Below are 27,469 nucleotides of genomic sequence, written 5' to 3'. Positions count from 1 at the left end.
GTCACGCGGAGGGTGTAGCTTCTCCGTAACCGCAGGCCTCGGTCGCTAGGCTTGGGACGCCGTTACCTTAGCTCTCCTTCACCCGGTCCCCACCGCCCTCTCAAACTGGGTGAGCTGGGAGGTTTCCAAGGCAACCGTGCCGCAAGGCGGAACTCCCAAGGAGGGAAACGCAACCCGGAAGTGACGTCCTTACCTCGCGCCCGTGGTGAGAGGGTTCGAAGATGGCGGCGCGCAAGGGTAGGCGGCGCACATGTGAAACCGGGGAACCCATGGAGGCCGAGTCCAGCGACGCAGGGACCGAAGGCCCGACCCAGGTGTACCTGCCGGGTCGCGGACCGCCGCTGCGAGAAGGAGAGGAGCTGGTCATGGACGAGGAGGCCTATGTGCTGTACCACCGAGCGCAGACTGGTAGGACTGAGCACCAGGACTTCTGGTTCCTGAGTTAGGAGGGGACCGGAATCCCGAGTTCTGAGCGAGGCTGGTACTGAGTGTTTAACTTACGAGGCACTCAGAGAGAAGACTGGGTTGTAAGATGGGTGAAAACATCACACACGAGGAGGTTGAGATCTCTGTCCCATCCTAATTTTCCAACTCCTTCTATCCACAGGAGCCCCCTGCCTCAGCTTCGACATAGTCCGCGATCACCTGGGAGACAACCGAACAGAGCTCCCTCTTACACTTTACCTGTGTGCTGGGACCCAGGCGGAGAGCGCCCAGAGCAATAGGTGAGTGAGACCTGAGGTTTTATCCAGCCCCCAGATCCCCCTCCCTCCTAAGGATCCGGGCATCCACTCACCCCACACTTTAACCCCAGACTGATGGTGCTTCGGATGCATAATCTGCATGGGACAAAGCCCCCACCGTCAGAGGGCAGCGATGAGGAGGAGGAGGAGGAAGATGAGGAGGATGAAGAAGAACGGAAACCTCAGCTGGAGCTGGCTATGGTGCCCCACTATGGTGGCATCAACCGGGTCCGGGTATGTACAGTCCCTGGCGCCTTCTCTACGTTCTCCTAAACCCCCTCCACCCCTAACCCTCTTGCCCATGCCTCTGGCTTTTAGAATAGTACCTGGCACACAGTTTGCATATATTAGTTTGTGTCTCTCTTAGGTATCTTTGTCATTGTCACTGTGTGTTAGGAGCCGTAGGGCGCTGTTTTTTACTACGTTTCCTCTTCAGTAAAATGGTGAAAATTGCAAAACTTGCCTGATGAGCTGACGGGATGCTGAAATGGAATAACATATGGTTATTTGAAGTGTCTAGAGACAGCATTTGGTTGTAGTATAGAAATGTGTGTTTTATTGTTATTGTTCAGGAACTGGCCTGCGCTGTAGGGTCACTTTGGTGCTGCTGAGTTATAGCCCCTTCAGAGCAGCTGATGTGTGAATGAAACTAGATGGTGTTTGAACAGCACTCGCGGCAGTGCATGGTCCACAGCTCTTCCTGTGTGTTCCCATTCAAGGCTTACCGTGTTTCAGCCAACGTTCTGTGCCCGGGAGATTTAACAGAGAGCAAAAGGTCTCTAGTATTCTGAAACTTAAGTGCTAGCAGGGAAGGGAACAAGAAGAAGCTGAGTAAATGCATCCAGAGGTGCCAGGTATTGTGGGGGAAAGTAAGGAAGGAAAGGGAAGTAGGATGTTCCTGGAGTGGATTTGCTCTTTTAAATAGTGTCGTCAGGGAAGTATTTATGGTAGGGTGCCATGTGAACGGAGACCCACAGGAAGTAAGGGAATGAGCCAAAGGAAACACAGCAGAGGAAACACAAGAGTAAAGGCCCTGGGACAAACATTACATGTTTGGAAGTTCAAGGGAAGGCAGGGAGACCAGTGCATTCACTAAAGCACATGGACGAAGGGGAGAGTGACAGCATATGGGGGATGGGAGTGGGTGGGTTGTATAGGGCTTACAGGCTGATGGAAGGACTTGGTTACTTGGGGAGAAAGTTTGAGCCATTGGAGGGTTTAGAGCAGAGGACAAATGGGATCTGACTTACGGGTTTTTGTTGTTGTTTGTTTTTGAGAGAGGGAAAGAGGGAGTCTTAAGCAGGCTCCACGCACAGCATGAAACCCTACACAGGGCTTGATCCCGACACCCTGAAAGCATGATCTGAGCCGAAATCAAGAGTCAGACACTCAACCGACTGAGCCACCCAGGCGCCCCAGGATCTGACTTGTGTTTTAAAGAGATTTCCTCTGACCACTGTATGGAGAACAGATGCAGGGAGGCAAGGGAGGACAGTCCTATGGGGAAGCCATAATTCAAGGGAAAGGAAGACACGGTAGCAGGAGTGGTGACATTAGAGGTTCTGAGGGGTTGAAAGTGGTGCATTTTGAATGTAGCCAGTAGCATGGGGTGGGTGTGGGGAGGAAAAGACAAGTCAGTGAGTCTAATAGTTTGGGGCCTGAGGCGGGGAGCCCCAGGAAGGAGGAGGTTGCCAGTGGTGACTAGGAGCTTGGCTTCGGTCATGTTTGAACAGTTGGTATGGTAGGAGGGATTACTGGAAACCTTGAGGCCGCGTGGTATCTCCTAGTGAGCAGATGTTACAGGGCAGAGACACCCAAGGACAGAGGCCTGTGATCCACCAGTATTTAGAGGGTTACGGAGACCGGTGGTCTGAACCCTTTTCCAAGGGTTGGTGGAGTTACGGCCTCTCTTCCTGGGGCTCTAGGCATTTTCCGTCTCATATCACCGCCCCTACACAATGTGGGAAGTTGTCCCAGGTACCATGCTGGTCCTGCCGGCTAATTCCATCCCCGCAAAGGCTTCTGGGAGCCAGAGCCCCACCCCTGAAGTAGTGGGAGTTCTGAGGAACTGCAGTTCTGATTCTCAGGGGATGCTGGGAACTGTGGTCACCACCCTGAGCCTCCTGTCACTCTCCCCTCCCTCTCCCTTCTCTCTTCCCCTGCAGGTGTCGTGGCTGGGGGAGGAGCCGGTGGCTGGGATATGGTCAGAGAAGGGCCAGGTGGAGGTGTATGCGCTGCGGCGGCTCCTGCAGGTGGTGGATGACCCCCAGGCCTTGGCGACCTTCCTCCGGGACGAGCAGGCCCGTGTGAAGCCCATATTCGCCTTCTCTGGCCACATGGGCGAGGGCTTTGCACTTGACTGGTCCCCTCGTGTGTCTGGTAAGTCACTGGGGTGCCTACTCGGTCCCCGGAGGATGAGGGAGCAGGGTCCATAGGAAGGGTGGGGGCTGAGGGTGTGGGGAGAAGAGCCAGCCGGGGCCAGCTGGGCCCCGGCAGTTTCCTGAGTCCTGGTTCTAGGGCGCCTGCTGACCGGTGACTGTCAGAAGAACATCCACCTGTGGACGCCGATGGACGGCGGCTCCTGGCACGTGGACCAGCGGCCGTTTGTGGGCCACACACGCTCTGTGGAGGACCTGCAGTGGTCCCCAACTGAGGACACAGTGAGAGAGGCCTTAGGGGTCTTGGGGCCGGGACGGGGACTGTGGCTACGTCCCAGTGAGGGGGACACTAGGAAAAGAGGGTAGCCCACTACTCGTCCCTGGTCTCCAGGGTGGGGAGGCAGGTACCCCGGGTCACACAGACGCTGCCTCGCCCAGGTATTCGCCTCATGCTCAGCTGATGCCTCCATTCGCATCTGGGACATCCGGGCCGCCCCCAGCAAGGCCTGCATGCTTACTGCCGCTGCTGCCCACGACGGGGATGTCAACGTCATCAGCTGGAGCCGCCGGGAACCCTTCCTGCTCAGCGGTGGGGATGACGGTGCCCTCAAGGTCTGGGACCTGCGGCAGTTCAAGGTACTTTCCCAGCCAGACATTTCCCTCACTGGAAGGGGGCCTACTCCCAGCAGCTGCTAGGATTTGCAGGTTTCCCTTGGGTTCTTGTCTTCCAGAGCTGGGAAGGCCTGTTGGGGGTGGTCTGGCCCTGTTGGGGTACAGATGTGGAAGCAGGCTTAGCGGGAGGAATGCTGTGATTGGTGTAGGGTTGCTTGTTCCGCCAGCCGGAGAGGGGACAGGAGACAACAGGCCGAGCAGCAGCCATGGCCCCCAACTCCATGCCCCCGCTCGTGAGCCGGGCAGCTGGAGGCTTCAGGCGCCTCTGAGCTGTAGCCTTTTTGTTAACGAGCTCTGTACAGTCAGCTGAGACTCGGAACCTGCGTAGTTCATCATAGGAGAGGAAACAGGTGCAGGAAGGACAGGAGCAGAGGAGACATCACCATCGGGCCAAAAGTTGACTTCCCGGAGTCGGTGGCAGCTCTGGGCAGGAGGAATTGCAACTCTGGCGCCCCCCCTGGCCGACGCCCCCACTAAGTACAGCTCTGTACCCTTCCCGGGACCCCCACGACGTAATCTTTTCTCCCCTCTGGTGTGGTGAGTTCCACAGCATCAGCTCTAAGGAAGCTTCTAGAAACGGGTTCCAGCCCCCAAGGCAGGTGTCGGGGCAGTTTCCATGGCCAAGTTGATTGGCCACTGGTACTTGGGAACCACGTGGCCAATCCAGAGAGACTCCAGCACCCAGCAGCACCTTCGCTTTAGTAAAAGTGCTGTTTTTCTTTTCCTCGGCTGCCCCTGGAGCCTGGGAGCTGTGCTTCTGCCCTCTTTAAGGCCTTCATAGAATCTGCAGGTTTGAGAATCACCACCACCCCTCCTTTTTTAAGATTTATTTATTTAGAGAGAGAATGTGCACGCATGAGCGGGGGTCAGGGCAGAGGGAGAGAATGTTGCAGAGCCCCACGTGGGGCTTGATCAAGGACCCTGAGATCATGACCTGAGCTGCAAGCAAGAGTCGGCGCTCAACTGGATGAGCCACCTGGGGCCCTGAGAACTGCTCCCTTTTATAGGAAGGGAAACTGAGGCACACCCTTAGTTTCAGAGGACCAGTGGTGGGGATTTTGTGACCTGGAGCTGGACAGGGCTTTTTTGCAGGTGAAACCACGGTTCTCAGCAGCCCCCTAGGACATTAGGCCCCGTATCACCCTTGCACTTGGCCTCCTGTCCCTTTCAGAGAACCTGGGCTTGTGTGGGTCCCAGGGGTTGTGCCCTAGGGGAACCCGACAGCCTAGGAGTGGTGAGGGCTCGGCCTGGGCCACCCCAGGGAGTCAGGCTGAGGTGCTCAGAGCCCCGCACTCTCTTCTTCCCGTAGTCTGGCTCCCCGGTGGCCACCTTCAAGCAGCACGTGGCCCCCGTGACCTCAGTCGAGTGGCACCCCCAGGATAGTGGGGTTTTCGCGGCCTCAGGTGCGGACAATCAGATCACGCAGTGGGACCTGGCTGTGGAGCGTGACCCCGAGGTAGGCGAGGTGGAGAGCACTGACCCCGGGCTGGCAGGCCTCCCGCAGCAGCTGCTGTTCGTGCACCAGGGTGAGACGGACCTGAAGGAGTTGCACTGGCACCCGCAGTGTCCCGGGCTCCTCGTCAGCACGGCGCTGTCGGGCTTCACCGTCTTCCGCACCATCAGCGTATGATGCACCTGCTGCGGCGGCCCCAGGCCCTGCACTCGGCCGCCAAGGCCAGAACTGGGTCCGCGGGCAGGGGCAGGTCTGCCGACCCACCCTCCTCCAATCCAAGGACGTCAAGCGGGCCATTGGCTGCCGTGATGGATTCTGTGTGACGTCTTGTTCTTTGAAATGACTTCATTTCATCCCACCACCCCTCTTGCCAAAGATTCTGGTTTAACCCATGACTGTAGAACTGCATGGTTCCGTCCAGGGAGCCTTCTGACCACAGGGCCCCGTTTGGTGCCGGGGGCCCTCATGCGGGAAGACTTGGTTTGGCCCAGACTGCCCTCCCCTTCTCCCCACCACCTGTGCAAGGACCTGCTGGCCTGTTTCCCAGGTGGACCTGGTGGGGGCCACTGTCATCGTGCATATTTTGTGAGCTCTGGCCCCTGGCTCGACCCTTTGACCTCTCCGTCCCAGGACCCAATTGTCGCCACCAGTCTCCCCGCAGGGAACTCGAGCACTTCGCCATGGGTGGGCCAAAGTGGTGAGCTGGGCTCCTCTGGCAGAATCTGGTTTTGCCCTTTGTCTTCCTGCCACACAGGGTTTGGTCCAGACTTCCTAGTGGGGGCTGTCGGGGGACGGGGTCTTCCTCCCCTCTGTCCACCATGCAAGATGGGCTCCATGCGGGGAGGAATGCCAGGGGGCTCCTGAGGCAGTAAAGGACCGGAACAAGGCCTGACGTGTGTAGGACTCACTGGCGGGCTGCTTCCCTGTGCGGAGACGGGAGGAGGCAGTGGGAAGTGGGCCCCCAGATGTCCAGAGGCCTGTGTGTCTGGAGAGGCCCCTGGGAAGCCCCGCATCATGTGGTCCCTTGGCCCCATCGGGTGCTGTTGACATCCACCTGCCATAGATTTTATTCCATGTGGAACAGTCTGGGTCTCTGGAAGGGTGGCTCACCTGTGTCCCCCCAACTTTTGAAGGCTTCATTTTGGAACCAGGGAGTCCCCCCCCCCATTTCTCTGTCGTTCCACTGCTGTCCCCTTTCTCTTTGTTCCCTCATCTGTGTCCCCACATCCCCGTGTCTCCCTGCCCCCCCCCCCTGTGTCTGCCACCGCATCTCCTCCAGCCTGCTTGGGCTACGGCCCAGCCGCCCTGCCTGGCCGTCCTCCCGGGCTCCCCCTCTGCGGCTCTGAGCTGGCCCCACCCCCTGCCCCCTCCCTCGGCTGGGCCTCTGATCCGCCTGTGGACACAGAGGTCGGGCGCCCAGCACAAGGCCCCAGGACACATCACCGCCCCTTGGCACTCACAGAGGCCTCCCCACAGCCCTAGAGAAGGGCATGGGGGTGGGCTGCCCCACCAGGTATGTGTCTCCATACAGGGACCCTGGCCGGGGAGTGGGAGGGTCCTGGGCTGAAATCATCCCACCCCCCCACCCCCCAGTCCACGTTCCTCCTTGCGCCTTCCTTGCCTGGACCCCTCTGCCCTACATCCCTCTCCTCGCTATTCCCCCGGGGAGGTCCTGTCTCACCAATTCCAAACCCAGAACCACCTCTTCCCCTGGTTGGGTGACCAGCTCTGACCCCGTCTCCATCTGGCTTCTGCCCCCTCTTGCCTGTCATCACGAGCCTCTCCCGCCCATCTCTGTCCACAGCTCCAGCCCTCCGGCTTCCCGTTTCCTGACACATCATCTTCCCTTCCCAATTGCTCCTAGTCGGCCTGTCTCTCCTGCCCTCTCCCGCCATGTCTCTGTCCCCTCCAGCTGTGGCTCCGATCTCTCTCTCTAGGTCTCTGATACCTCCCCAGGTTTCTCTACACCCTACCACCACCCAGTCTCTGTCCCCCTCCCTCTGAGCTTCTGTCCCCCTCCCTCTACAACCCATACCCTTTAGAGGGTTTTTCCCTCTTTTAGGCTCCCTCTCAGCACCTTTCCTGTCCCCTCTGAGCCTCTGGTTCCTCACACCCCAGCCCCCCACTCTGGCAGTCTCTGCCCTCCAAGCTGCTGCTCAGACTCTGTTGGTGGGTGGGGGAAAAGTGGGGGGAGGGCAACACCCGGGGTCTCCCGAAGTGTGAAAGTACTCCTTTTTTGGGGGTGGGGGGAGTTGGGGCCTGGGGGCGGAGCTTCTTGGCCTCAGATTAGACAGTGACTTTGACACCAAGTTGACACACCTTAAGCCCCATGTCTCCTTTATATGGAAACATTAAGCTGCTCTGGCAGGTCAGGGGGAGGATGGGGGAGGACTTGAGGCTCTGGATCCTTTCCCCTCCTGTCCTGCCTTCACGGGGCAGTGTGGGGGGAGGAGAGGGCAGGCTTGAACCTCTGTCCCATCCACCCTGTGTGAGCTGGGCCATGTGGGATGCAGACTGGCCCCCTGGAGGTGAAGGCCCCCATCGACTTTGTGAAATGGCCACAGCCACTTCTGCCTCACAGGGCTGAGGGGGGAATTTATGAGGCAGAGTCCTGCATTGGAAAGGCTCAGGACCCAAACCGGCACCCCACCCTCGGCACTGCATGGGTCTGGCCAGGTCGTGGAGCCCGCTCCCGACCTGTGAAGTGGGGTGGTGATCTTGACCTCCTGGTGTCCTGGACAGTTGAGGTGAGGTGAGTGGTGGGGTCTGGCAGAGTCCAGTGGGCGGGCTGCAGGCATCCCTGAGCTCATGCAAGGTCAGGGACACGGTAGGTGCTCAGGGAGCAGGAGTGCTCCGATTAGGTTGTCCTGGGTTGTCGCTCAGGCTTTGGCAGCTGAGAAACCTGGATGGGAGCCTGAGAAAAAGAAGGGACCTCAGGGCCTCAGTTTGCTTTACTGTGAAAAACAAAGCCCACCCACCGCCACATCCAAGGTTGTGGTTAGAGACCGGTGAGCAGGTAGGGGAGGACCCAGCCTGGCACGCAACTCCCCTACCGTGTCAGTGGTTGCTGATGGGACCAACGTGTATCGGCGGCTTCTGGGCGGGAGAGGGCTGCAAACACGGAGCTCAGAGGTTGGATTCAAACCCGGCCCCTCCAGCATCAGCTTCACTTAACCCCTCTCGGGAAGAATGCTCTCCCATCTCCCAGGGTTGTTGAAGGTGAGAAAAGAGTCAAGGTGGGGTTACGTGGTTGATGCTCAGTACAGCTAGGCCCCGTCCACTCTGACCTCAGCTGCCACTTTGCATCCTCAGAGTCAACAGCCAGAGCCATCCAGGTGGTTATGGACAGCAGGTGCAGCTCTCCGTTGTTGGCGGGGGAGGGCAGTGCGGAACCCACTGGTGCCAGACTTGACATTGACTAACAGCTCTCTCAGTTTGAGCACTCCAGGCCCTGCCTAGGAGCTCATGGGGGTCCCAGAGTGTGACCCAGGGGCCACACATACATAGGCACTTGGAAAATAGTGGTGGGACTGCCCCAAATCTAACCTAGCCACCTCCACAGCTGCTAGGGTGCAGGGTGACGAAGTCCCTGGGTCCCGGCCCCACAGTTTCCCTTCCTTCTCTACCCTGTGAGCAGTGGTGATTCAAATTCCCAGAGGAGGGAGCCAGGGCTCAGGCAGGGATGTGACTTGCCACCAGTCCCACGGTCAGGAAGCATCAGAGCTCGGATTCAAAAGCGCAGATTCTTTCTAGAGACCAGACTCCAGGAAAGGAAGCCAGTGGTCCCGGGGCATACGGTGCGTCATCCACTGAGCCAGGACCGGGGCCTTTGATGAAGTCTGATTTTGCCCCATTTTATAGTTGAAAAAACTGCTTAGAAAGATTTGCCCAAGACCTGAGATGCAGGACAGAGCTTGGGTTGGCTCTTTTTTGGGTTTTTGTTTGGAATTTTTGTGACCGTTCATTGAAATACAAGTTCGAAAAGGGGGCTCCTGGCTCAGTGGAGTGTGCAGCTCTTGGTCTCAAGGTCATGAGTTTGAGCCCCGCAGTTGAGTGTAGAGATAATTTAAAATTTGAAGAAATACATATAATTCAGATAAAATACAACTGATACACTGAAGTGTACAATTCAGTGTTTTTTAGTATTTTCATGGAGTTGTACCACAATCAGTTTTCGAACATTTTCATCACCCCAGCATGTCCTCTGGCTATCACTCCCCCACCCCAGCCCCATGTCCCCAGCCCCAGGGGAGCTCAATGTACAGACTTGCCCATCTGGACATATAAATGAAAGTATACACTATGTGGTGGGAGGGTCTTAACAGACGTTACACTCAACGCAGAGCCTGACACAGGGCTTACTCTCATGACCCTGAGATCAGACCTGAGCCAAAACCAAGAATCAAATGCTTCACCCACTTGAGTTACCCAGGTTTCCCAACATGAGGTCTTCTGTATTCGGCTTCCTTAGCATGACGCTTTCAAGGTTCATCCATGTTGTGGTGTGTCAGCACATTTCCTAGCTGGGTAGTATATCACTGTGTGCATAGATCATGTTTCGCTATTCATTCATCAACTGATGGCTCCTCAGGTTGTGTCCATCTGCTGGCGATCTCAAATAACACTGTCAGGAAGATCTGTGAACAAGCGGTCTGTGCGGATGTTTGTTTTGTCCTGAGCGGACACCCAACTCCTCTTCCCAAGTTTCATTGTGCTTTTGATTTGCGTTCCCCTGATGGCTGACCACGTGGAGCATCCCTTTAGATGCTTTATGTGCTTATCTTATTGGCTACCTGTAAATCCTTCTTAGACAAATGTCTTTTCAGGTCCTTTGCCTATTTTTTTTCAGAGATTGATTGGTTGGTTGGTTTGAGAGAGAGAGACACAGAGAGCACAGGAGGGAGGGACGGAGGGAGAGGGAGTCTTAAGCAGACTCCGCACCGAGCATGGAGCCTAACACAGGGCTCAAACTCAGGACTTGAGATCACAACCTGAGCTGAGACCAACAGTTGGACGCTTGACTGACTGAGCCACCCAGGTGCCCCTCCTTTGCTTAGTTTTAAATTGTGGTGTCTTTTTACTATTGAGTTGTAAGGGGTGTTTAAATATATTTTCTAAGATTTTTAAAACTTTGAGAGAGAGTAAGCACCAGTGGGGGGCAGAGGGAGACAGAGAAGCAGACTCTGCACTGAGCAGGGAGCCGGAGGTGGGACTTGATCCCAGGACCCTGAGATCATGACCTGAGCTGAAGGCAGGTTCGTAACTGACTGAGCCATCCAGGTGCCCCTGTTTAGATATTTTAGATGAAAGCTTCTTACATATATAATTTGCAATTATTTTCTCCCATTGGTGGGTTGTCTTTTCACTTTCTTTTTTTTTTCAAGATTTTTTATTTATTTATTTGACAGAGAGAGAAATCAGAAGTAGGCAGAGTGCAGGCAGAGAGAAAGGGGGAAGCAGGCACCCTGCTGAGCAGAGAGCCCAATGTGGGGCTCGATCCTAGGATCCTGGGATCATGACCTGAGCTGAAGGCAGAGGCTTAACCCACTGAGCCACCCAGGTGTCCATCTTTTCACTTTCTTGATAGTGTCCTTTGAAGCACAAGAGCTTTTATTTTTCTTTTAAGGATTTTATTTTTAAACCATCTCTATACCCACTGTGGGGCTTGAACTGACAACCCCAGGCTGGAGGGACTGAGCCAGCCATGGACCCCTCAGAAGTTCTTAATTTGGGGGCACCTGGGTAGCTCAGGGGGTTAAGCCTCTGCCTTTGGCTCAGGTCCTGGTCTCAGGGTCCTGGGATTGAGCCCTGCATCAAGCTCTCTGCTTGACGGGGAGCCTGCTTCCCCCCATCTCTCTGCCTGCCCCTCTACTTATGAGCTCTCTGTTAAATAAATAAAATCGTTTTTTTTTTAAAGTTCTTAATTTGGGGGACACCTGGATGGCTCAGTTGGTTGAGAGACTGCCTTCGGCTCAGGTCATGATCCAGGACTTCCAGGATCTCGTCCCGCCTCGGGCTCCCAGCTCCTTGGGGAGTCTGCTTCTCCCTCTGACCTTCTCCTCTCTCATACTTTCTTACTCATTCTCCCTCAAATAAATAAAATCTTTTTTAAAAAAATTCTTAATTTTGATCAAGTTCAAATTCATCCACCATTTTTCCTTTTGCTGCTTCTGCTTCCTGAACCCGTCTTTGAGCCATAGGTGATGGAGAGCCCCGGCCCCTCTCTCCAATGAGGATTCCATGTTGAGAAACAGTCACCACTCTGTGGACTCTGGATTGGTGACACTCAAATCCTTGTTTACTCAGCTCCAACCTTGGGCAAGTTAAACGTTTTGTACCTGTTTTCTCATCTATAAGATGGGTGTCAGACTCAACTATGTAAATTCATGTCAGGGGCTCCCAACAGTGTCTGGCGCAGTACGGATGTCTGCTCTCATTACTGTGGTGCTTGCTATCATATTGTCACAGCTATGACTTTGTTGCTGCGGTTCCCCTATTGTTGCAAGCATCCCCTATCATTGTCCTCGATGCTGAACTGTTCCGCCTTTCAGGGTGAGTAATGAGCCACCCATTTGCCAGATGAGGCCACCACGGCCCAGGGAGCACGCCTGGCCGAGGAGCCCACCCTTCCCGGCGCCCCCCTGACGTGGCTGCCCGCTTCTCGTTTCCACAGGTTCGGGGCGCCCGCCCCCCACTAGGACAAGTGGAGGGGGTGCCCCCGCCCAATGGGCCTGGCCAGGGCCCTGCGCCGCCTTAGCGGCGCCCGGGAGCCCAGAGAGGGCCGCGCCGGCGATGAGGAAGAAGAGGCCGGGCCGGGGCTGTGCAGCAACGGGTGGGCGCCGTCGCCGGCGGGGCGGCGCCGCGGGCGCTTCGTCAAGAAAGACGGGCACTGCAACGTGCGCTTCGTGAACCTGGGCGGCCAGGGCGCGCGCTACCTGAGCGACCTGTTCACCACGTGCGTGGACGTGCGCTGGCGCTGGATGTGCCTGCTCTTCTCCTGCTCCTTCCTCGCCTCCTGGCTGCTCTTCGGCCTGGCCTTCTGGCTCATAGCCTCGCTGCACGGCGACCTGGCCGCCCCGCCGCCGGCGGCGCCCTGCTTCTCGCAGGTGGCCAGCTTCCTGGCCGCCTTCCTCTTCGCGTTGGAGACGCAGACGTCCATCGGCTACGGCGTGCGCAGCGTCACCGAGGAGTGCCCGGCCGCCGTGGCCGCCGTGGTGCTGCAGTGCATCGCCGGCTGCGTGCTCGACGCCTTCGTCGTGGGCGCCGTCATGGCCAAGATGGCCAAGCCCAAGAAGCGCAACGAGACGCTCGTGTTCAGCGAGAACGCTGTCGTGGCGCTGCGCGACCGCCGCCTCTGCCTCATGTGGCGCGTCGGTAACCTCCGTCGCAGCCACCTGGTTGAGGCGCACGTGCGGGCCCAGCTGCTGCAGGTGGGAGCCGTAGGGGTGGAAGGGCCCGCCCTGGGGCAGGAAGAGGCCCGCCGCGGGGGGAGGGGGGTAGAATGGTGGGAGATGTAGGCCTGAGCGTGAGGTTGGAGGGGTGGTGTGCGGCTGGCCTGGCTGGCGCGTGGACTACAATTCCCAGCAGTCACGCGGGCAGGAAACCTCTCGTCTCCATTGTGGCCCAAGGCTCCTTCCTGGATCAGTTATAGGAGGTGAAACCCAAGAGAGAGTTCTGTGACCAGTGCTAACGGGAGACCTTGGCTTGAAACAGATCTTGAGACATAAAGAGCTTCGTGTGGCTTGAGGATGGGCCCCCAATGGGGTTGTGGGATATCGAGACCTGTGGAGGCCACACCTGGCCTGTAAAGGCTCTGAACTACAATTCCCAGAAGCCTCTGTGGGCAGGGTACCCGTTAGGAAGGGACGGTCTGAGCCAATGATGTCGTTTTGTGGGTGGCTGTAAACCACAGCTCGGGTTTACACACATAGCCCACAGAGCAGTACCTACAGGGGTCTATGACTTGAGGCTAGGCCCATGGGATTGTGGGAGATGTAAGCCCAAGGATGGGGTGCAGGTCACACCTGCAGAAAGAGCTGTGGAAGGCAGTTCTCAGTGGCCCAGCCGGCCTTACCAGCCTCCTGCTCAGGGGAGTACAGGGCTAGAAAACACCCTTGAATTGTACGGTATTGCTAAGACAGTCAAAACAACTGACCCCCATTGGCGCCTGGGGTAGCAGCTCCCTCTGGTACCCCGAAGAAGGCGCCTTAGTGTTTCTCTAGAATTGTGATGAAACCGCCCAAAGCCTGGGGCAGTAGTTGTCCTTGCCCAGGTAGAGACACTTAAGAACCCTGGGGTGAGGTTGGAGTTTGGTGAAAGGGAGGACAGGATGGTGGTGGGAGCTACAACTCCCAGCAGCATCTGGGGGCTCCTTCTGGATTCATGACTAAGATTCATGAATAGGAGAGATACTCTCTCTTCCGGGAGTCTGTGGGGCGCTGACACGGCTTGGGAGCTTGCCTGTGGAACCAGTGGGGGGTTGTAGGTGGAAAACTACCAATATCTGGCCTGGGGACTGCATTGTCCCCACCCCGCCATGCACACACACACACACACACACACACACACAGTGGGACAGAGAGTCTTGTAGTTGGGTTGCCCCCAGGCTAGCCCCTGGGTAGCGCTGTGGTAGAATATGGAGTGTGGGACCTAGGTTGTCATGCTTATTTATCCCTCTGTGGCTATATATTGAAAACCATTTTGCTATCCCTCTCCTCCTCCTCCAATTGCTGCTTGCACATGACTCTTCCCTTCTGCTCTCTCTTTAACTTGTCTCTGCCTTGCTGATTTCTGCTACTCTGTGCCAATCATTCTGCCTCTCTTGCATCTCTATCCCCAAACCCTCTGAGTCTCTGTCCCTCACTCTTTACCTCTGGTTCTGTCCCCCCACTTTCTCTGGGCCTCCATCATCCTCTCTCTGGGCCTCCATTCCCCTCTCTCTGGGTCTGTGTTCTCACCCCACCACCCCTGCCTCTTTCTGCTCCCCCATCCTTGGCATCTCCATTCCATTCTCTCATCATGTCTGTCTCCATTCATCTCTGTGCTCCCTGTGGGCTGTCTTTGGACCCTCCCCTCTTGCTGCAGCCCCGTGTGACCCCAGAGGGTGAGTACATACCACTGGATCACCAGGACGTGGACGTGGGCTTTGACGGCGGCACCGATCGAATCTTCCTCGTGTCTCCCATCACCATCGTGCACGAGATTGACTCTGCCAGTCCTCTCTATGAACTAGGACGTGCCGAGCTGGCCCGGGCTGACTTTGAGCTGGTGGTCATTCTCGAGGGCATGGTTGAGGCCACGGCCATGACCACACAGTGTCGCTCCTCCTACCTCCCTGGTGAGCTGCTCTGGGGCCATCGTTTTGAGCCAGTCCTCTTCCAGCGCGGCTCCCAGTATGAGGTTGACTATCGCCACTTCCACCGCACTTACGAGGTCCCAGGGACACCGGTCTGCAGCGCCAAGGAGTTGGATGAACAGGCCGAACGGGCCTCCCACAGCCCCAAGTCCAGTTTCCCCGGCTCTCTGGCTGCGTTTTGTTATGAGAATGAACTTGCGCTGAGCTGCTGCCAGGAGGAAGAGGAGGAAGAGGAGGCCAAGGAGGGGGATGGGGTGGAGGCAGAAGATGGGACTGCCAGCCCCCAAGTACTAACACCAACCCCCGCACTGACCCTACCCCCGTGATGCCAGCTGGTGTCCCCCTATTTGTACCCCCTTCCCAGAAATAGCAAGATGGAGAGTTCAGGCCCTCTCCTGGGATGGGAGCAGGTGTTTCCCAAGACCAACAAGCCTGCTGGGTAAATTATTAGCTGGTGAAGTTCTGCCATGCGCAGTGGACCCACCACAGACATACTGGATCTTAATCTCTCTGCAGTCCATGCTCCTTCCTGAGACCCCTTTATCAGCCTGATTCCTGAGTCTCTCCAGAGCTTCAGGATCCAGAATTCCAGACCACCCAAGAGGCAAGGACTTGTGGTTCTAGATTCTTCTACGTGGCTGGGTTGGGTTGTTGAGCAGGGTCAGGAATCAGTGGTATATACTGCCTCCAGGTACAGCAACGAGATTAAGAGTGTGTAGGTCTGGACTGACCTAAGATTCAAGGGACTGTTGCTTCTTGCCTCAGCTAACCAAGTAGCAAATCATTTTTTTTCCTAGACCACGTAAGGAGGGAAGGTTATGGAATTCCCCAAGAATTCAAGATGATCTTTAATAACCAATGACAAAGATTGTTGAAGGCAGGTCAAGAAAAGAACTTGTGGTTTCAGAAGGCCCAAGAGTTAAGATTCTGTGAATCTGGATTGGCCACAGAGGCAAGCACTGGTGGTTCTAGAACACGTTGATTAGAATGTTGAGCTACTGAGGAAGCTAAAGAGTCATGTTTCTAGAATGCACAAACAGTGTCTGTGGGTCTGGAAGCGCAACAGCGACAGCTTGGGAGTCTTGATATTAGATAACTCCAGGCCACTAGCCGTAGAACAACAAACCAAGGGGTTTGGGTCCATGGGTCCAGGGGATAATCAGTGCTTCTTTATGACCCACAGTGGTTTTTTAAAAAAGTGCCATTCTAGAATGTCCAAAGGAATCAGGATTCTGTGGCTCTAGATTGATCACAGAGTCAAGGAAGGAGAGGTGATGCTAGATGGCTGAGATTGGCTGGTTCCAGTTTGCCCAGTGGAGTTGAGAATCTCGATGATTCTTTGTGGTTCTGTAATGCCAAAAGGAATCAAGGCTCCAGGGATCCAGGGCTGTCCATTATTAAAACCTGGAAGGTCTAAGCAGCACCTAGAACTTGGCAGTTCTGGGAGGGGGACTCGGGACTTGATTGGCAGCATTTCTGGGCTGACCCAGAAAGGGAGGGCCCACACAAGACCCTGTGGATTACAGGGCTGGTCGTTGGGCAAGGGAAAGAGAGGCCCAAGGCTGATGGGTCAATGATGCTCTGGAATCCTACACCTAGCAATGTGTGTCTATTTCTTAAAGATGTTACACATATGTGTATTATATATATAATATAAATACAGATATCTATCTATATTTCCCTGTGGTTCGTACAAAAGGGTTAGAAACTGAGTATGAGCTAATTGAAATGGAGTCCCTTATGAGGATCCAGGAAGCTTTGCTCTAAATCCCGACTCTGCAACAACTTGCTGTGTGGTTTTGGGCTAATCATTCCCCTCTTTCTTGCCTCAGTCTCCCTATCTGTAAAAATGGAGCACTCAAACTTGAAGTTCTCCAAAGTCCCTTCCACCAGGATGATTCCTCACTTCATTGAAGGGGACAGCTGGAGGCAGGCGTGAGGGTCCTATACATTTCCCAGCTTTCCCTGGTGCTGGAAGGCATGGCCTTCCAGGGGTAACCAGGACAGGAGATGCTCTTGAAGGCCAGCTCTGAACTTGGATGTGTGAACAACACAGCAGGCAAGGGGTAGTGTGGGCTGTGGCTAAGGGCCCCAGTCCAGGTTAGGGGGCAGGGAAAGGAGAAGGTAGGTCTGAATGCCAGGAGAAAGTATGTGTTCAGGGGAGAATTGTGCCCCAGATTAAATCACTGGGGCCTCTGTTGGTGTGTCTGAGTGTCCTTCTGCGGATGGCTCATCACACCTGTCCTCCAGCCCACTCCTATTTAATTAAGTGCCCAGCAGGCTGGGAGCCAAATGCAGAAGGAGCCAGTGCCAGGGAGGAGGACACATTCCCACCCGTGTCCCAGAACTGCGGGTAGGCACTGTCATTGCCCATTAGCTTGCCCGAAGGCTGCAGCAGCCCAGGTCCCCGGATCTGGCTTCTCCACCTCCCTTTATCCTTCAAAATCCCCCCTTAATAACCGGATGGGATTAATTAGCTAGCCGTTCTCCCAGAGCAGGTGTCTGGGTAGGGACGGGGGTACTGGAAACACAGGCACGGAGAAGGATGTTAAATTGGGGGTGAAGGGACAGGAAAAGCATTCTGTTTGGAAGGAAAGAGAGTGGGGCAAAGCTGGCACAGCCTAGCTTTCCACTGGGGAGGACAAGGCCTGGGCCACTCATAAAGGTCAGGGAGAGATTAAGAGGCTCCGTGTCTAATCTGTCAGCTTAACCAGGTCCTGGCCCTGAATCTGTGCCCCACCTGCCTAGCCCAGGGACAGCAAATGAGGACAAGGCCCAGACACCACCTGAAACCCAGTTAGGGAACCCCCCAGGACAGGGATGCCCAGGTACGCTATCCTGGCCAGCTGCCTGCAACTGCTTTTTCTGCAAGGAATGGAAATCAGAGGCTGGGGTTGGGGAACGGGGAGGGGAGAGAAGGGCATCCTATATGGGGGGACTCCGAGGGGAGGGAAGAGTTTTAGAAGAGGGGGTACCTGAAGTGAGGGGAGTCACAGAGGAAGGAAAGGACTTTGAGAGTGAGGAAGGAACCAGAGAGGTGGAAGGACGTTGAGTAAAGGGAGTTGTTATGCGGGTGGGGGGGGGGGGATGCTAAATGGGGCGGGGGGGTAGTTTGAGGGAGAGCGGAGGACCCTGAGAGGCAGAAGGCGCCAGGGAGGCGGAGCCTTCGCTGTATTTGGCCTTCCCCTAATGTCCCATTCTCCTTGACAGACACCCAATAGCGTGAGAAGAATAAGTCTTTTGTTTCACCACTCCCTAACTCTCAAGAGGCTGAAGTGGATGGGAAAGTCCTGAGAAGGGTTAAGGAAAGGATCTGGAGATCAGAGGGGCCAGTACCGGGAGGACAGAGGCCAAAAGACCGGCCAAAGCCGCTCCCAGTTGCCTGGCAACCGCTGCGGTCAAAAGCCTGCTTGGCCAGCCGAGGAGGTGTCGCTCCCGGAAACAGCCGACAGTTGTGGCGCCGCCCCCTGGCAACGAGACTAACAAAGTACCGCTCCCCAGCAACCTATGACTAGAGGCGGGGCTGGACTGGACTAGCAGCCTCCCAGTGCCCTGGAGCAGGCGCAATCCTCTCTGCTCGCGCATAGTCCCACCTCCATGCAACTTCTTTCCGAGCCTTCTCATTGGCGGGCACACCAGCCAAATGCCTTCTATTGTTTCGGAGGCGGGGCCCGGCTCCCTCGTCGCACTCCGATTGGCCCCACAGACCGTCTACCTCCAGCCGGACAGGGCTACGTCTGCTCCTTGTGTGCCTATTGGCCCTGGAGGACGATACTTCGGGGTCGGGGGCGGAGCAGACGAGAGGGCCCTCCGTGGATTGGACAGTGTCAAAACGAGGGGCGGTCCCTATTGGCGGGGCGGTTGGGAGGCGAAGGGAGAGTCTTTTCAGCGCTGAGGACTGGCGCTGAGGAGGCGGCGGTGGCTCCCGGGGCGTTTGAGCGGGCTCATCCGAGCCCGCGGGCCAACGCGGATCCAGGCCCGACCGGCGGGACCGCCCCGGACTCCCCGCGGGCCTTCCTAGCCGCCATGGAGGACGGTGTCTATGGTAGGTCAGGGAGGGGCGGGGCCGGCTGGGAGGGGATGGAGCGTTTCGACCCGAACGTTCCGCCGCGAACATCCCTCCCGGCGCGCGGCGCGCGGAGCCCTTCGGCCCCGTCGTCGACTAGCTTTTGTGGGGCGCGAGACGGGCTTCCGGCGGGGCCCGAGAGCAGGGCGTTCCAGGCCATTGTTTGGGCCGAGCCTGTTTCCGGTGGCGGCGGGAGGGGGCGGGATGGAGCGACGGAGGCGAGGCCGGGGCGGAACCATTCCCGCTGGAAAGGCTGGGCGAGCCCAGTGCCTGCTGGGAGCCGCGAGGGGGGCTTCTGGGGCGCTTGGGTGGGGAGGAATCTTGGGGGCCGCAGCGATCCCGCTAAGGCGTGGGCGGGGGCCTTCGATGCCCCGCCCCCTGCCCCAACTCTTCCAAGCTGTCAGGCTTTGCCAGCCGTAGTTACTTTTCATGGACCCAGGAGTCCGGACACCCAAGCTCCCAGTTACCTCGCCAAGAATGGAGGCCGAAAACCAAGGCCCCAGCCCCCTTCCAAGTAATGGACCCAGCAGCTCGGGCTCCCAGCCCCCTTGTCCCTCAGACTTAAGAGTCCTGACCCCTAGCTCCCTCTCCTCCCCCAGAACTTAGAGTCTAGGTCCACAGCCCTTCCTGCTCTGGGCTGAGGAATCTAGACCCACGCCACCCCCCAGCCTCCTCTTCCAGCAGACAGTGGAGGCCCTCCCCTCCAACCTAGTCCTGCCCGCCCCAGCCCTGTCCTCCCCCAGATTGCAAGAATCCTGGCTCCCAGTCCCCAGAACTGACCTCCAACCCCTGACCCTACCCTCAGAGCCCCCAGACCTGACTCCGGAGGAGCGGATGGAGCTGGAGAACATCCGGCGGCGGAAGCAGGAGCTGCTGGTGGAGATCCAGCGTCTGCGGGAGGAGCTCAGTGAAGCCATGAGCGAGGTGGAGGGTCTGGAGGCCAATGAGGGCAGGTGAGGGCTGCGTGGGGAACTTGGGGGTTATGGGGCCAGGCCAGGGCTGCCCCGGCATTGAGCCTCCCTCCCCTGCTCTCTCCTGCAGTAAGACCTTGCAGCGGAACCGGAAGATGGCGATGGGCAGGAAGAAGTTCAACATGGATCCCAAGAAGGTGCTTGGACCACAGAGCTGGGATCTGTCAGGCAGACATCCAGGCAGGGGGCTCTGGCAACTTTAGATTCCAGAAGCATGCTTAAGGTGGACAGATGGGGTCCTAATCCCCGGATTCAGATACTGGCTGTCCATTTGGTCTCTGACCACTCACCAGGCGTTCCAGCCTCCTGACCTTTGCCCGTGTGGTCTGTGTCCTCTGCGGGGGAGGCTCTCTTCCTATTTCTGGACCCTCTTATGGGGCCACCTAGAGTCTCATGAGGAGCTTCAACACTGAGAGGGAACATGAACGGTGACATGCGCAAGGCAGGGTTGACTAGGGCCACTTCAGAGAGAAGCCAGGCTGTGGACCCTCCCGGGGGAGCCTCGGAAAGTGAGGGAGGGCTTCCTGGAGGGAGAGGACAGTCAGGTCCAGTTTGAAGGTCGAGTCTGTGTTCACCAGGTGGAGAGCGATGTTTGTTTATCCGGTCGTTCCTGCTCTCTGACGCTGTCTCAGGTTTGCCCCTGTGCTGAGCAGCTCTGGAGCCCCAGAGTGGGCTTGACCTTTCCTTGGCCTCAGCGAGCCCCTAGACATGGATACTGCACTCCAGAGTCGATATAGCTTTCATGGCACAGACCGAGCCCCAGAAGGCCCTATCCAGCCTGCGGCTTGGCACTCACAGGCCTCGACGGGCAGCTGTAGTTTATCAGACATTCAACAAACTCCCTGGGCTCCCGTTCCTTGCTGGACCCTGCTCCTGGTGCAGGACTCAGCAGGCAGAGGCAGAGGGCGCAGTTAAGTGCAAAGGCTCTGAGGCGGGAGGGGTGGTGCTTAAGTACCTGGGTGAAGCCTGAAGACAGAACCTGGCCAAGTACTGTTGAGAGCGGGGGTGTGGGTGTGGATGCTGAGGTCCCTGGGGAGGCTGCGGTCCGGGGAGCTTTCTGGCTGTCGGGGCTGAGACCCGGCCCCCATCCACCAGGGGATCCAGTTCTTGGTGGAGAATGAACTTCTGCAGAACACACCGGAGGAGATTGCCCGCTTCCTGTACAAGGGCGAGGGCCTGAACAAGACAGCCATCGGGGACTACCTGGGGGAGAGGTGAGACCCCGCCCAGTTCCCACAGTCCCTTGCGCCCTGCTCCTGCCCTTCCCGCCCACTTCTCCCAAGGAGAGGCCCGGGTGGATCAGCCCTCTGACTGGATTGTGACAGAGCGGACCTCTGAAGGGGTTGGTGGGAGCCTGGGATCATCTAGGGGAACCTGGGGCTGCCTGTGACCATCTGGGGGGCATGGGAATCTCCTGCGGACCCCTGGAAAGTTGAGGCCCATCCATTTAGGTCTGGGACAGCGGAGAACAGCTGTGAGCATTGGGGGGTGGTGAGAATCCTGTAGACAGCTTCTAAGCGTGGTAACCACATAGACAGCTAGGGATTATGGGGGTCCTCAGGGACACGGGGACCCATGGACGTCTGGGGCATGAGGATTGTCTATGGACATCAGGGGTGATCTGAACATCTGAGGTGCTTGGGACCAGCGGGATGTCTGGGTAGCGTAGGGATTGTGTGGACATCTGGAATGTGTGGAACCTTCTGGACATCTGGCTTGTATTAGGGCTCGCTGGTTGTCTGGGGATCATGGGGATTGTATGGCACCTGGAGATGTCTGGGGGACCCTCTGTGGACACCTGGGGTGCGTGGGGAGTGTTTCAGGAGCATCTAGTCTGTGTGGGGACTGTCTGGACATCGGGGGGAGGTGGGTAGCCCTCTGTAGATGTCCAGGGGCCATCCGGGGACAGCTGGTGTGGTGGGGACTGTTCTGTGGACAGCTGGGGTGCACGGGGACCATCTCTGGACATCTGCAGAAGGGCCATCAGAGAGATGATAGTGGGTGGAGCATGTGTTTGCTGTGCTCCTCTCGACCACGAAGGTTCGCTAGACCGGTGGTGATTGTGTAGCAGATGGTCCTCCCAAGAGCGTGTTCTGAGTGTTCCTGTCCTGGTGCCAGGCCTGTGATGGGGCCAGGCTCAAATTTCCACCCGCCCCAGGGGCAGACACTCCGCCCCAGTGTTTGCTTCCTGTCCGCTCCTGCTCCAGCCTCCCCAGACTCTTTCCTGTGCATGACTCTATGTCTTTCTGCCCTCCCAGGGAAGAACTGAACCTGGCAGTGCTCCATGCCTTTGTGGACCTGCACGAGTTTACTGACCTCAATCTGGTGCAGGCCCTCAGGTGAGAGAGGGATGGGGTTGGGAGGGCAGGAATGTACCTATCAGGGCTCGCTCTTTACAACTGATGAACCCACTCAGAGTAAAAACAGAAACAAAGATCAAGGGATTGATTGTCTCACATAACACAGAAGTCCGTGGTAGGGCCTCCTTCAGGCATAGCTATATCTAGGTGCTCAAGTGGTGTCAGAAGGTCCATTTTCTCTAGCTTTGGGTTGTCCTTGCCACTGTATTGGCATTGCTCTCTGTAGACTCACCTGTCACGTGGCAACAGAAGTCCCTGCAGACTTGTTTAGCAAACCTAGCAGAAAGAGGGGTTTTGGGATTTTTTGTTGTTGTTTTTTTTTCCTGTATAAATCCACCAAAAGTCCCTCGGCCAGTGCTCATGGGTCAGTGTGGAGCCATACCTGAGATAGCTGCTGAGGCCATAAGGCTGTTACTGGCTGCTTCCTGACATGGGGGCAGAGAGCAGCGAGGGCCTTCTGCCAGACATGGCACCTATACCTGGCTCCTCTCTAATGCAGGCAGTTTCTCTGGAGCTTCCGCCTCCCCGGAGAGGCCCAGAAGATTGACCGGATGATGGAAGCCTTTGCCCAGCGATACTGCCTGTGCAACCCTGGGGTCTTCCAGTCCACAGGTGGGGGCCCGGCCTCGGGGGCTTTGGGAAGGAGGGGCCAGGGCCCCGCCTGTCTGTGTCCTCACCACCTGACTGTCTGCTGCAGACACATGCTATGTGCTGTCCTTCGCCGTGATCATGCTGAACACCAGTCTTCACAATCCCAACGTCCGGGACAAGCCGGGCCTGGAGCGCTTCGTGGCCATGAACCGGGGCATCAACGAGGGTGGGGACCTGCCCGAGGAGCTGCTCAGGGTCAGGCCCCCTTTTCCCCTCCCCACAGCCCCCCCACCCAGTGCTGTCCCCCTCCCTGCCGCAGGCCCTCCCCGTGGGTCTCCCGGTGCCCAAGCCGGCCAGTGCAGTCGTGCCAATGTGCCCCATTTCTTTTCTCTCTCTCTTTTCTGGGCCTCCCTCAGTCTTCATCTCTCTCGTTTCTCTTTCCCGTTTCTCTCTGGCCCTCGGGGTCTAAGTGTGTCTGATTCTCCATCCGTCTGTCTATCTTGAGAACTCTGCTGGCCACTGCTACTCTGTCTCTCTTCTTCCTCTCCTGGGGCTCCTCCATCCTTCTGCCTCCTCCCCGGACCACTCCTCCCCTGGTCCCATTGGTCTCATCGCCTCCCTGGCTGTTGGGGCCCCCCCAACCATGACCAGGTCACCCCGGGAGGGTCCCTTGGGCCTGGAGATGCTGACTGCATCCTCGCCCCTCAGAACCTCTACGACAGCATCCGAAACGAGCCCTTCAAGATTCCTGAGGATGACGGGAATGACCTGACCCACACCTTCTTCAACCCGGATCGGGAGGGCTGGCTCCTTAAGCTGGGTACGTCCCCTCCTGACCCCGCTGGCAGCCTCTGCAGGGGAAAGTGAGGAGTCCCAGGTTCTCGTTGCCATGCGCACCTGCTGTGTGATCTTAGGCAAACGATTTGACCTCTCTGAACCTCCAGTTGCCACATCTGCAAAACGGGGCCAAAAACAAGATGAGGTCGGTGTGCCGGGCCCGAGCTCAGGCATAGAGGAGGGCCCCCTAAATATTTGTGGGTACAGGGTAGGCGTTAGGGAGCACTGAATAATTGCCAGGCTCTGTGCTTATGAACACAGAGTCCCCGCGGGGGTGGAATGGGGTGGGGGTGGAGCCGATTCCCCCAGAAACACAGGGATCCAGCAGATTCTAGATAAGTCAGCAGGGGTCAGGCAAGTGCCCCTTCTGTGGGGGTTATCTGAGGATTGGAGGGGTTCTCACCCTTGGGTTCACGGGACATTTCCCTGGGGAGCTTTTAAAACCCCGACGGCCAAGCCTTAGCCTCCTGGAGCTGGGATTTCTAGGGCGGGATGGGCTGTCAGTCATGCTGAAAGCTCCCCAGCCGCCTTCCAGGGCAGCCGAAGTTGAGAGCCACTGGCCTGGAGCCCTGCGTGGTAATGGTAGGCGCCGTGGGAGTGCTAGCCGCAGCTTCTGAGCCCCAAAGCAGCGGACAGCTGCTCCAGGGCCACGGCGCTGTCCCGGGGGCCAAGGCTTCCGGTGCCCAGGGAGAAGGCAGGGAAGCAGCAAGCAGGCCCCAGGAACTAGTTCTCTGCAGACCTTTCCGTCTGTAGGGATGCTTCCCATTTTCTGGAGTGGGGACATTGAGGCTCAGTCGCTGTCCAGCAGCAGCCACAGAGCTGGGGTGGCCTCGGCACCAGATCTCCGACCCTGAGTATAGCTTTCTGTTCTTTGTGGACAGCGTCAGGGTCAGGGACAGGGAGAGAGGCATCTCCTCCTCCAGAGGCTGAGGGGGACCAGTGGTGGTGGTGGTGGGTGGTGGTTGCGGCCATGTTCACAAGGATGCTTAATGGTGGCCGTTGTTGCTGTCACGGTCAAGGAGCCCAAAAGCAGGTCATCTTGAAGCAGGAAGGTGTGGGCACAAGTGGGTCTGTGGGTTGGAGTCCAGAGAGGGCAAGAGGTGGCCCAGCCACCTTGGGCCAAGCAGCTGGGAGTGCAGGCAGGGTTTGTCCCCTCCCTTTGTGATAACTTGAGTGGGGGGAAGACCTCTTTACTGTGGCATTGGGGGGCCTTCCTGGCTGAGGACCTACCCCGAGGGGACGGGCTGGAGCCAGGCACTGATCTTCGGCCTCCCTGGGAGGGAGAGGGTCATGTCGATGTAACTGGTTTTCTTCCCTCTCTTCCCCCCTCCCTCCCTCCCTCCCTCTCTCCCTCCATCTCTGCGTGTTCCTCTCTGCTGTTTCCATCTCTGTCTCTGTTTCTGTCCCACCCCCTGTGCTTTCTGGCCCTTGCCCACCCCCCCCGTTTCTGTGGCCTGCGGCTTGTGGGGGCACCCCATTCTTCTGCCTTCCCTTCTCGCCTGGTCCTGCCTGCTTTCTCGCTGTCTGCCCCAGGAGGTAGGTACGCTGCCCATCCTTGCTCCCTGACCTGACATCGGGGGAGGGGGCTCTCCCGGGCTGACTGACAGGGTTAGGAAGTGGGGTGGGCGAGATCCTGGGGCCCCCAAACCAGCCTGTCCCTGCTTGTCTGTCTTCCCACGCATTGCTTTGTTCTTAGCCCCGCCAGCCCCGCCTTCCCTGCGCTCACTCTGCCTCTCGGCGCCCTCCCTGCCCTCCCAGAGGCCCTGTCCCCCTGTTGAGCCCAGGCCCCCTCCCACCCCTTCCCTTTCAGGGGGCCGGGTGAAGACGTGGAAGCGCCGCTGGTTCATCCTCACAGACAACTGCCTCTACTATTTTGAGTACACCACGGTGAGGGCAGGGCCTGGTGGAGGGGCTGGGGGCAGGGACTCCCGGGTCTGAGGGAGGAGGGCATTGAGGGTCTAGACTCCCAGATCTGAGGGAGCTGGGAGCTGGGAGGAGGGTGTTGAGGGTCTGGACTTCTGGGTCTGAGGGAGGAGGGCTGTATCAGTGCACTAGGGCTACTGGGACAAAGTACCACGAGTTGGTGGCTCAAACCACAGACATTGCTGGGGTTCCAGAGGAGGGGCTGGGCGAGGGCTGGGGAGTCTGAGTCCTGTGCTACTTTTTCCTTCAGGACAAGGAACCCCGTGGAATTATCCCCCTGGAGAACCTGAGCATCCGAGAAGTAGATGACCCCCGAAAACCGGTAAGGCCCTCTCTGTACCCCAGCCTGCTGCGGTGGGGGCGGCCTCTGGTCCTGGGGCCACTCTTACCCACTGTTCTTCTGCTCTCGTGTCTCCCCAGAACTGCTTTGAGCTTTACATCCCCAACAACAAGGGGCAGCTCATCAAAGCCTGTAAAACTGAGGCGGACGGCCGGGTGGTTGAGGGGAACCACATGGTTTACCGGATCTCGGCCCCAACCCAGGAGGAGAAGGAGGAGTGGATCAAGTCCATCCAGTGAGCCGGGGCTCCAGGTCCTTGGGCAGTGGGCGGGGTCTGGCTGCTTGGCCCTCAGCCTGCGAACCTCCCTTCTGCAGGGCCGCCGTGAGCGTGGACCCCTTCTATGAGATGCTGGCAGCAAGGAAGAAGCGGATTTCCGTCAAGAAGAAGCAGGAGCAGCCCTGACCCCCTGCCCCCCAACCCCGTTATTTATTACGGAGCTGCCCCACCCGGGTGGCCGGACCCCTGGGCCCCGGGGCTGCGGATCCTGGTTCTCCAATCCTGGTTCTCTGTTTGGAAAATTCACCACCTCTAGCTCCTCTCTCGTTGTTTGTAATTAACACACCATTGGTAATCTTATTAATTATTTAACCACTTGTGGCCTGGGACCCCTCCTTTCTCGGGGTTGACAGGGCGGAGGGCCTCAGCCTTGTAGCCCGCGGGGCTGCCTGTGCACCAGCGGGGCCGGGAGCACTGGTCTCTATTGGGGGTTGTCCGGGCCTGTGAGGGATGGATGCTGGGGATGCTGCAGCCCAGTAGGGGCCTCCCATGTCCGCCCCTTTGCCCCCACCCCCACCCCCCAAGCCTGCAGGAATAAAGGCTGGAATAAAGGGGAGGTGTCACGGGGCAGCCGGTGGTGTGGTTAGAATTGCATAGTATCGAGCTAGTGGGCGGGCAGAGGTCCTGGGGCAAGGCCTAGCCTTCGTTCCAGACACGCCTTGACAAGCCAAACCCAGGCGGGGGCCCCTCAGCCGGCTGGTGCTCCCAGAGGGGCCGCAGCTCTGAGCTGATGGGATTGTGAGCAGGCCAGTGCTTTGCAAGCAAGAACTAGAGAGTGGGTCGAGCTGTGGGGGGGACCTGCTCCAGGAGCACGTTGGGCAGAGGAGCCCAGAAAAGAGCCCAAGAGCTGTCCCCTGGGGCTGGGCAAGAGGCAGCTGGTGTCAGAGGAGGGAGTGGTTGGTGGGGGTGGAGAACTGGGGGGCCAACGAGCGCGGTTCTCAACCAGCCACTGGGAACAGCTCTGGGAACCCGTGGTACTGCTCCTGTCCTGGGAATCAGCCTCGGAAATGGGAGGTCTTTTCCTTGAGAGCAAATACTTGAGGGATGGGATACCCCTGAACCCCAGGGCCAGGCCTGTTCCTCCTGGCCATTTAGCTTGGGATACACTTGGCATCCCCAAAGAACAAAGGCACAGAGATGGGGGGGTGGTGGCAAGACGGGAGACCCCCTCGTCACTCTCCCACACCCAAATCTGCTGTGGAGGCTTGAGTGCGAGAAACCCCGACATTGGGCAGGCCCTGGGACCAGACTGCATTAGGTTGAAACAGGCCTGCCGCTGCAGGTTGTGTGTGTTTTGGATTGGGGGGGGGGGCAGTTGCATTTCCTCCCTCCCCCAAGCTGTCTTCAAAGGGTGGAAGCACTAATTGAGTGCTCCTGGTGAAGTGGAAATCCTGGCTCTGCCTTGGCCACAGGCATTGACCTGCTCCACGCGCACTAGCAACACTGCTGTCCTCGAAGGTGGGCTCCTCTCCCTGCAGGAGCCTTGGACTACAATTCCCAGCA

At 57.6% G+C, this 27,469-nt stretch overlaps 3 protein-coding genes across 4 annotated transcripts; all 3 read left to right on the top strand.

Moving 5' to 3' along the window:
* The first annotated feature begins 161 nt into the window (after positions 1–161).
* On the top strand, positions 162–6,133 carry GRWD1 (glutamate rich WD repeat containing 1). The gene is made up of 7 exons (XM_004767435.3): positions 162–408; positions 608–725; positions 815–977; positions 2,909–3,122; positions 3,261–3,403; positions 3,560–3,757; positions 5,103–6,133. Exons 1-7 carry the CDS (start codon positions 222–224, stop codon positions 5,421–5,423), a joined length of 1,344 nt encoding a protein of 447 aa, XP_004767492.1. The 5' UTR covers positions 162–221; the 3' UTR covers positions 5,424–6,133.
* Positions 6,134–6,287: 154 nt separating this feature from the next.
* Positions 6,288–16,277, top strand: KCNJ14 (potassium inwardly rectifying channel subfamily J member 14). The gene is made up of 3 exons (XM_004767434.2): positions 6,288–6,759; positions 11,920–12,676; positions 14,331–16,277. The coding sequence occupies exons 2-3, from the start codon at positions 11,972–11,974 to the stop codon at positions 14,925–14,927; spliced, it is 1,302 nt and encodes a 433-aa protein (XP_004767491.1). The 5' UTR covers positions 6,288–6,759; positions 11,920–11,971; the 3' UTR covers positions 14,928–16,277.
* A 2,155-nt stretch (positions 16,278–18,432) lies between these two features.
* On the top strand, positions 18,433–26,283 carry CYTH2 (cytohesin 2). 2 transcript variants are annotated; one of them, XM_004767430.3, is made up of 13 exons: positions 18,433–18,646; positions 19,473–19,620; positions 19,709–19,775; positions 20,734–20,852; positions 21,897–21,977; positions 22,498–22,610; positions 22,696–22,844; positions 23,298–23,409; positions 24,960–24,962; positions 25,237–25,313; positions 25,600–25,671; positions 25,770–25,924; positions 26,005–26,283. In XM_004767430.3, the coding sequence occupies exons 1-13, from the start codon at positions 18,628–18,630 to the stop codon at positions 26,090–26,092; spliced, it is 1,203 nt and encodes a 400-aa protein (XP_004767487.3). In that variant the 5' UTR covers positions 18,433–18,627; the 3' UTR covers positions 26,093–26,283. The 2 variants fall into 2 exon arrangements, with proteins under 2 accessions (XP_004767487.3, XP_004767488.3); XM_004767431.3 differs by lacking the exon at positions 24,960–24,962.
* Positions 26,284–27,469: the final 1,186 nt, after the last annotated feature.

This window comes from Mustela putorius, unplaced genomic scaffold (assembly GCF_011764305.1).
Source record: "Mustela putorius furo isolate JIRA1106 unplaced genomic scaffold, ASM1176430v1.1 tig00000196_pilon_pilon_pilon, whole genome shotgun sequence".
Classification (NCBI taxonomy): Eukaryota; Metazoa; Chordata; class Mammalia; order Carnivora; family Mustelidae; genus Mustela; species Mustela putorius.
Note: the sequence above shows the minus strand (reverse complement) of the source record. Positions and strands in the feature narration are given on the sequence as shown.

Bases quoted from the DNA above. Each gene is read 5' to 3' on its own strand.
- CYTH2 (XM_004767430.3), top strand. The intron at 19,621-19,708 runs GTGAGGGCTGCG...TCTCTCCTGCAG, and splicing joins CTGGAGGCCAATGAGGGCAG to TAAGACCTTGCAGCGGAACC. The intron at 25,672-25,769 runs GTAAGGCCCTCT...GTGTCTCCCCAG, and splicing joins TAGATGACCCCCGAAAACCG to AACTGCTTTGAGCTTTACAT.
- KCNJ14 (XM_004767434.2), top strand. From the start codon at position 11,972: ATGGGCCTGGCCAGGGCCCTGCGCCGCCTTAGCGGCGCCCGGGAGCCC. The intron at 12,677-14,330 runs GTGGGAGCCGTA...CTCTTGCTGCAG, and splicing joins TGCGGGCCCAGCTGCTGCAG to CCCCGTGTGACCCCAGAGGG.
- GRWD1 (XM_004767435.3), top strand. From the start codon at position 222: ATGGCGGCGCGCAAGGGTAGGCGGCGCACATGTGAAACCGGGGAACCC. The intron at 726-814 runs GTGAGTGAGACC...CTTTAACCCCAG, and splicing joins GAGAGCGCCCAGAGCAATAG to ACTGATGGTGCTTCGGATGC. The intron at 3,404-3,559 runs GTGAGAGAGGCC...TGCCTCGCCCAG, and splicing joins GGTCCCCAACTGAGGACACA to GTATTCGCCTCATGCTCAGC.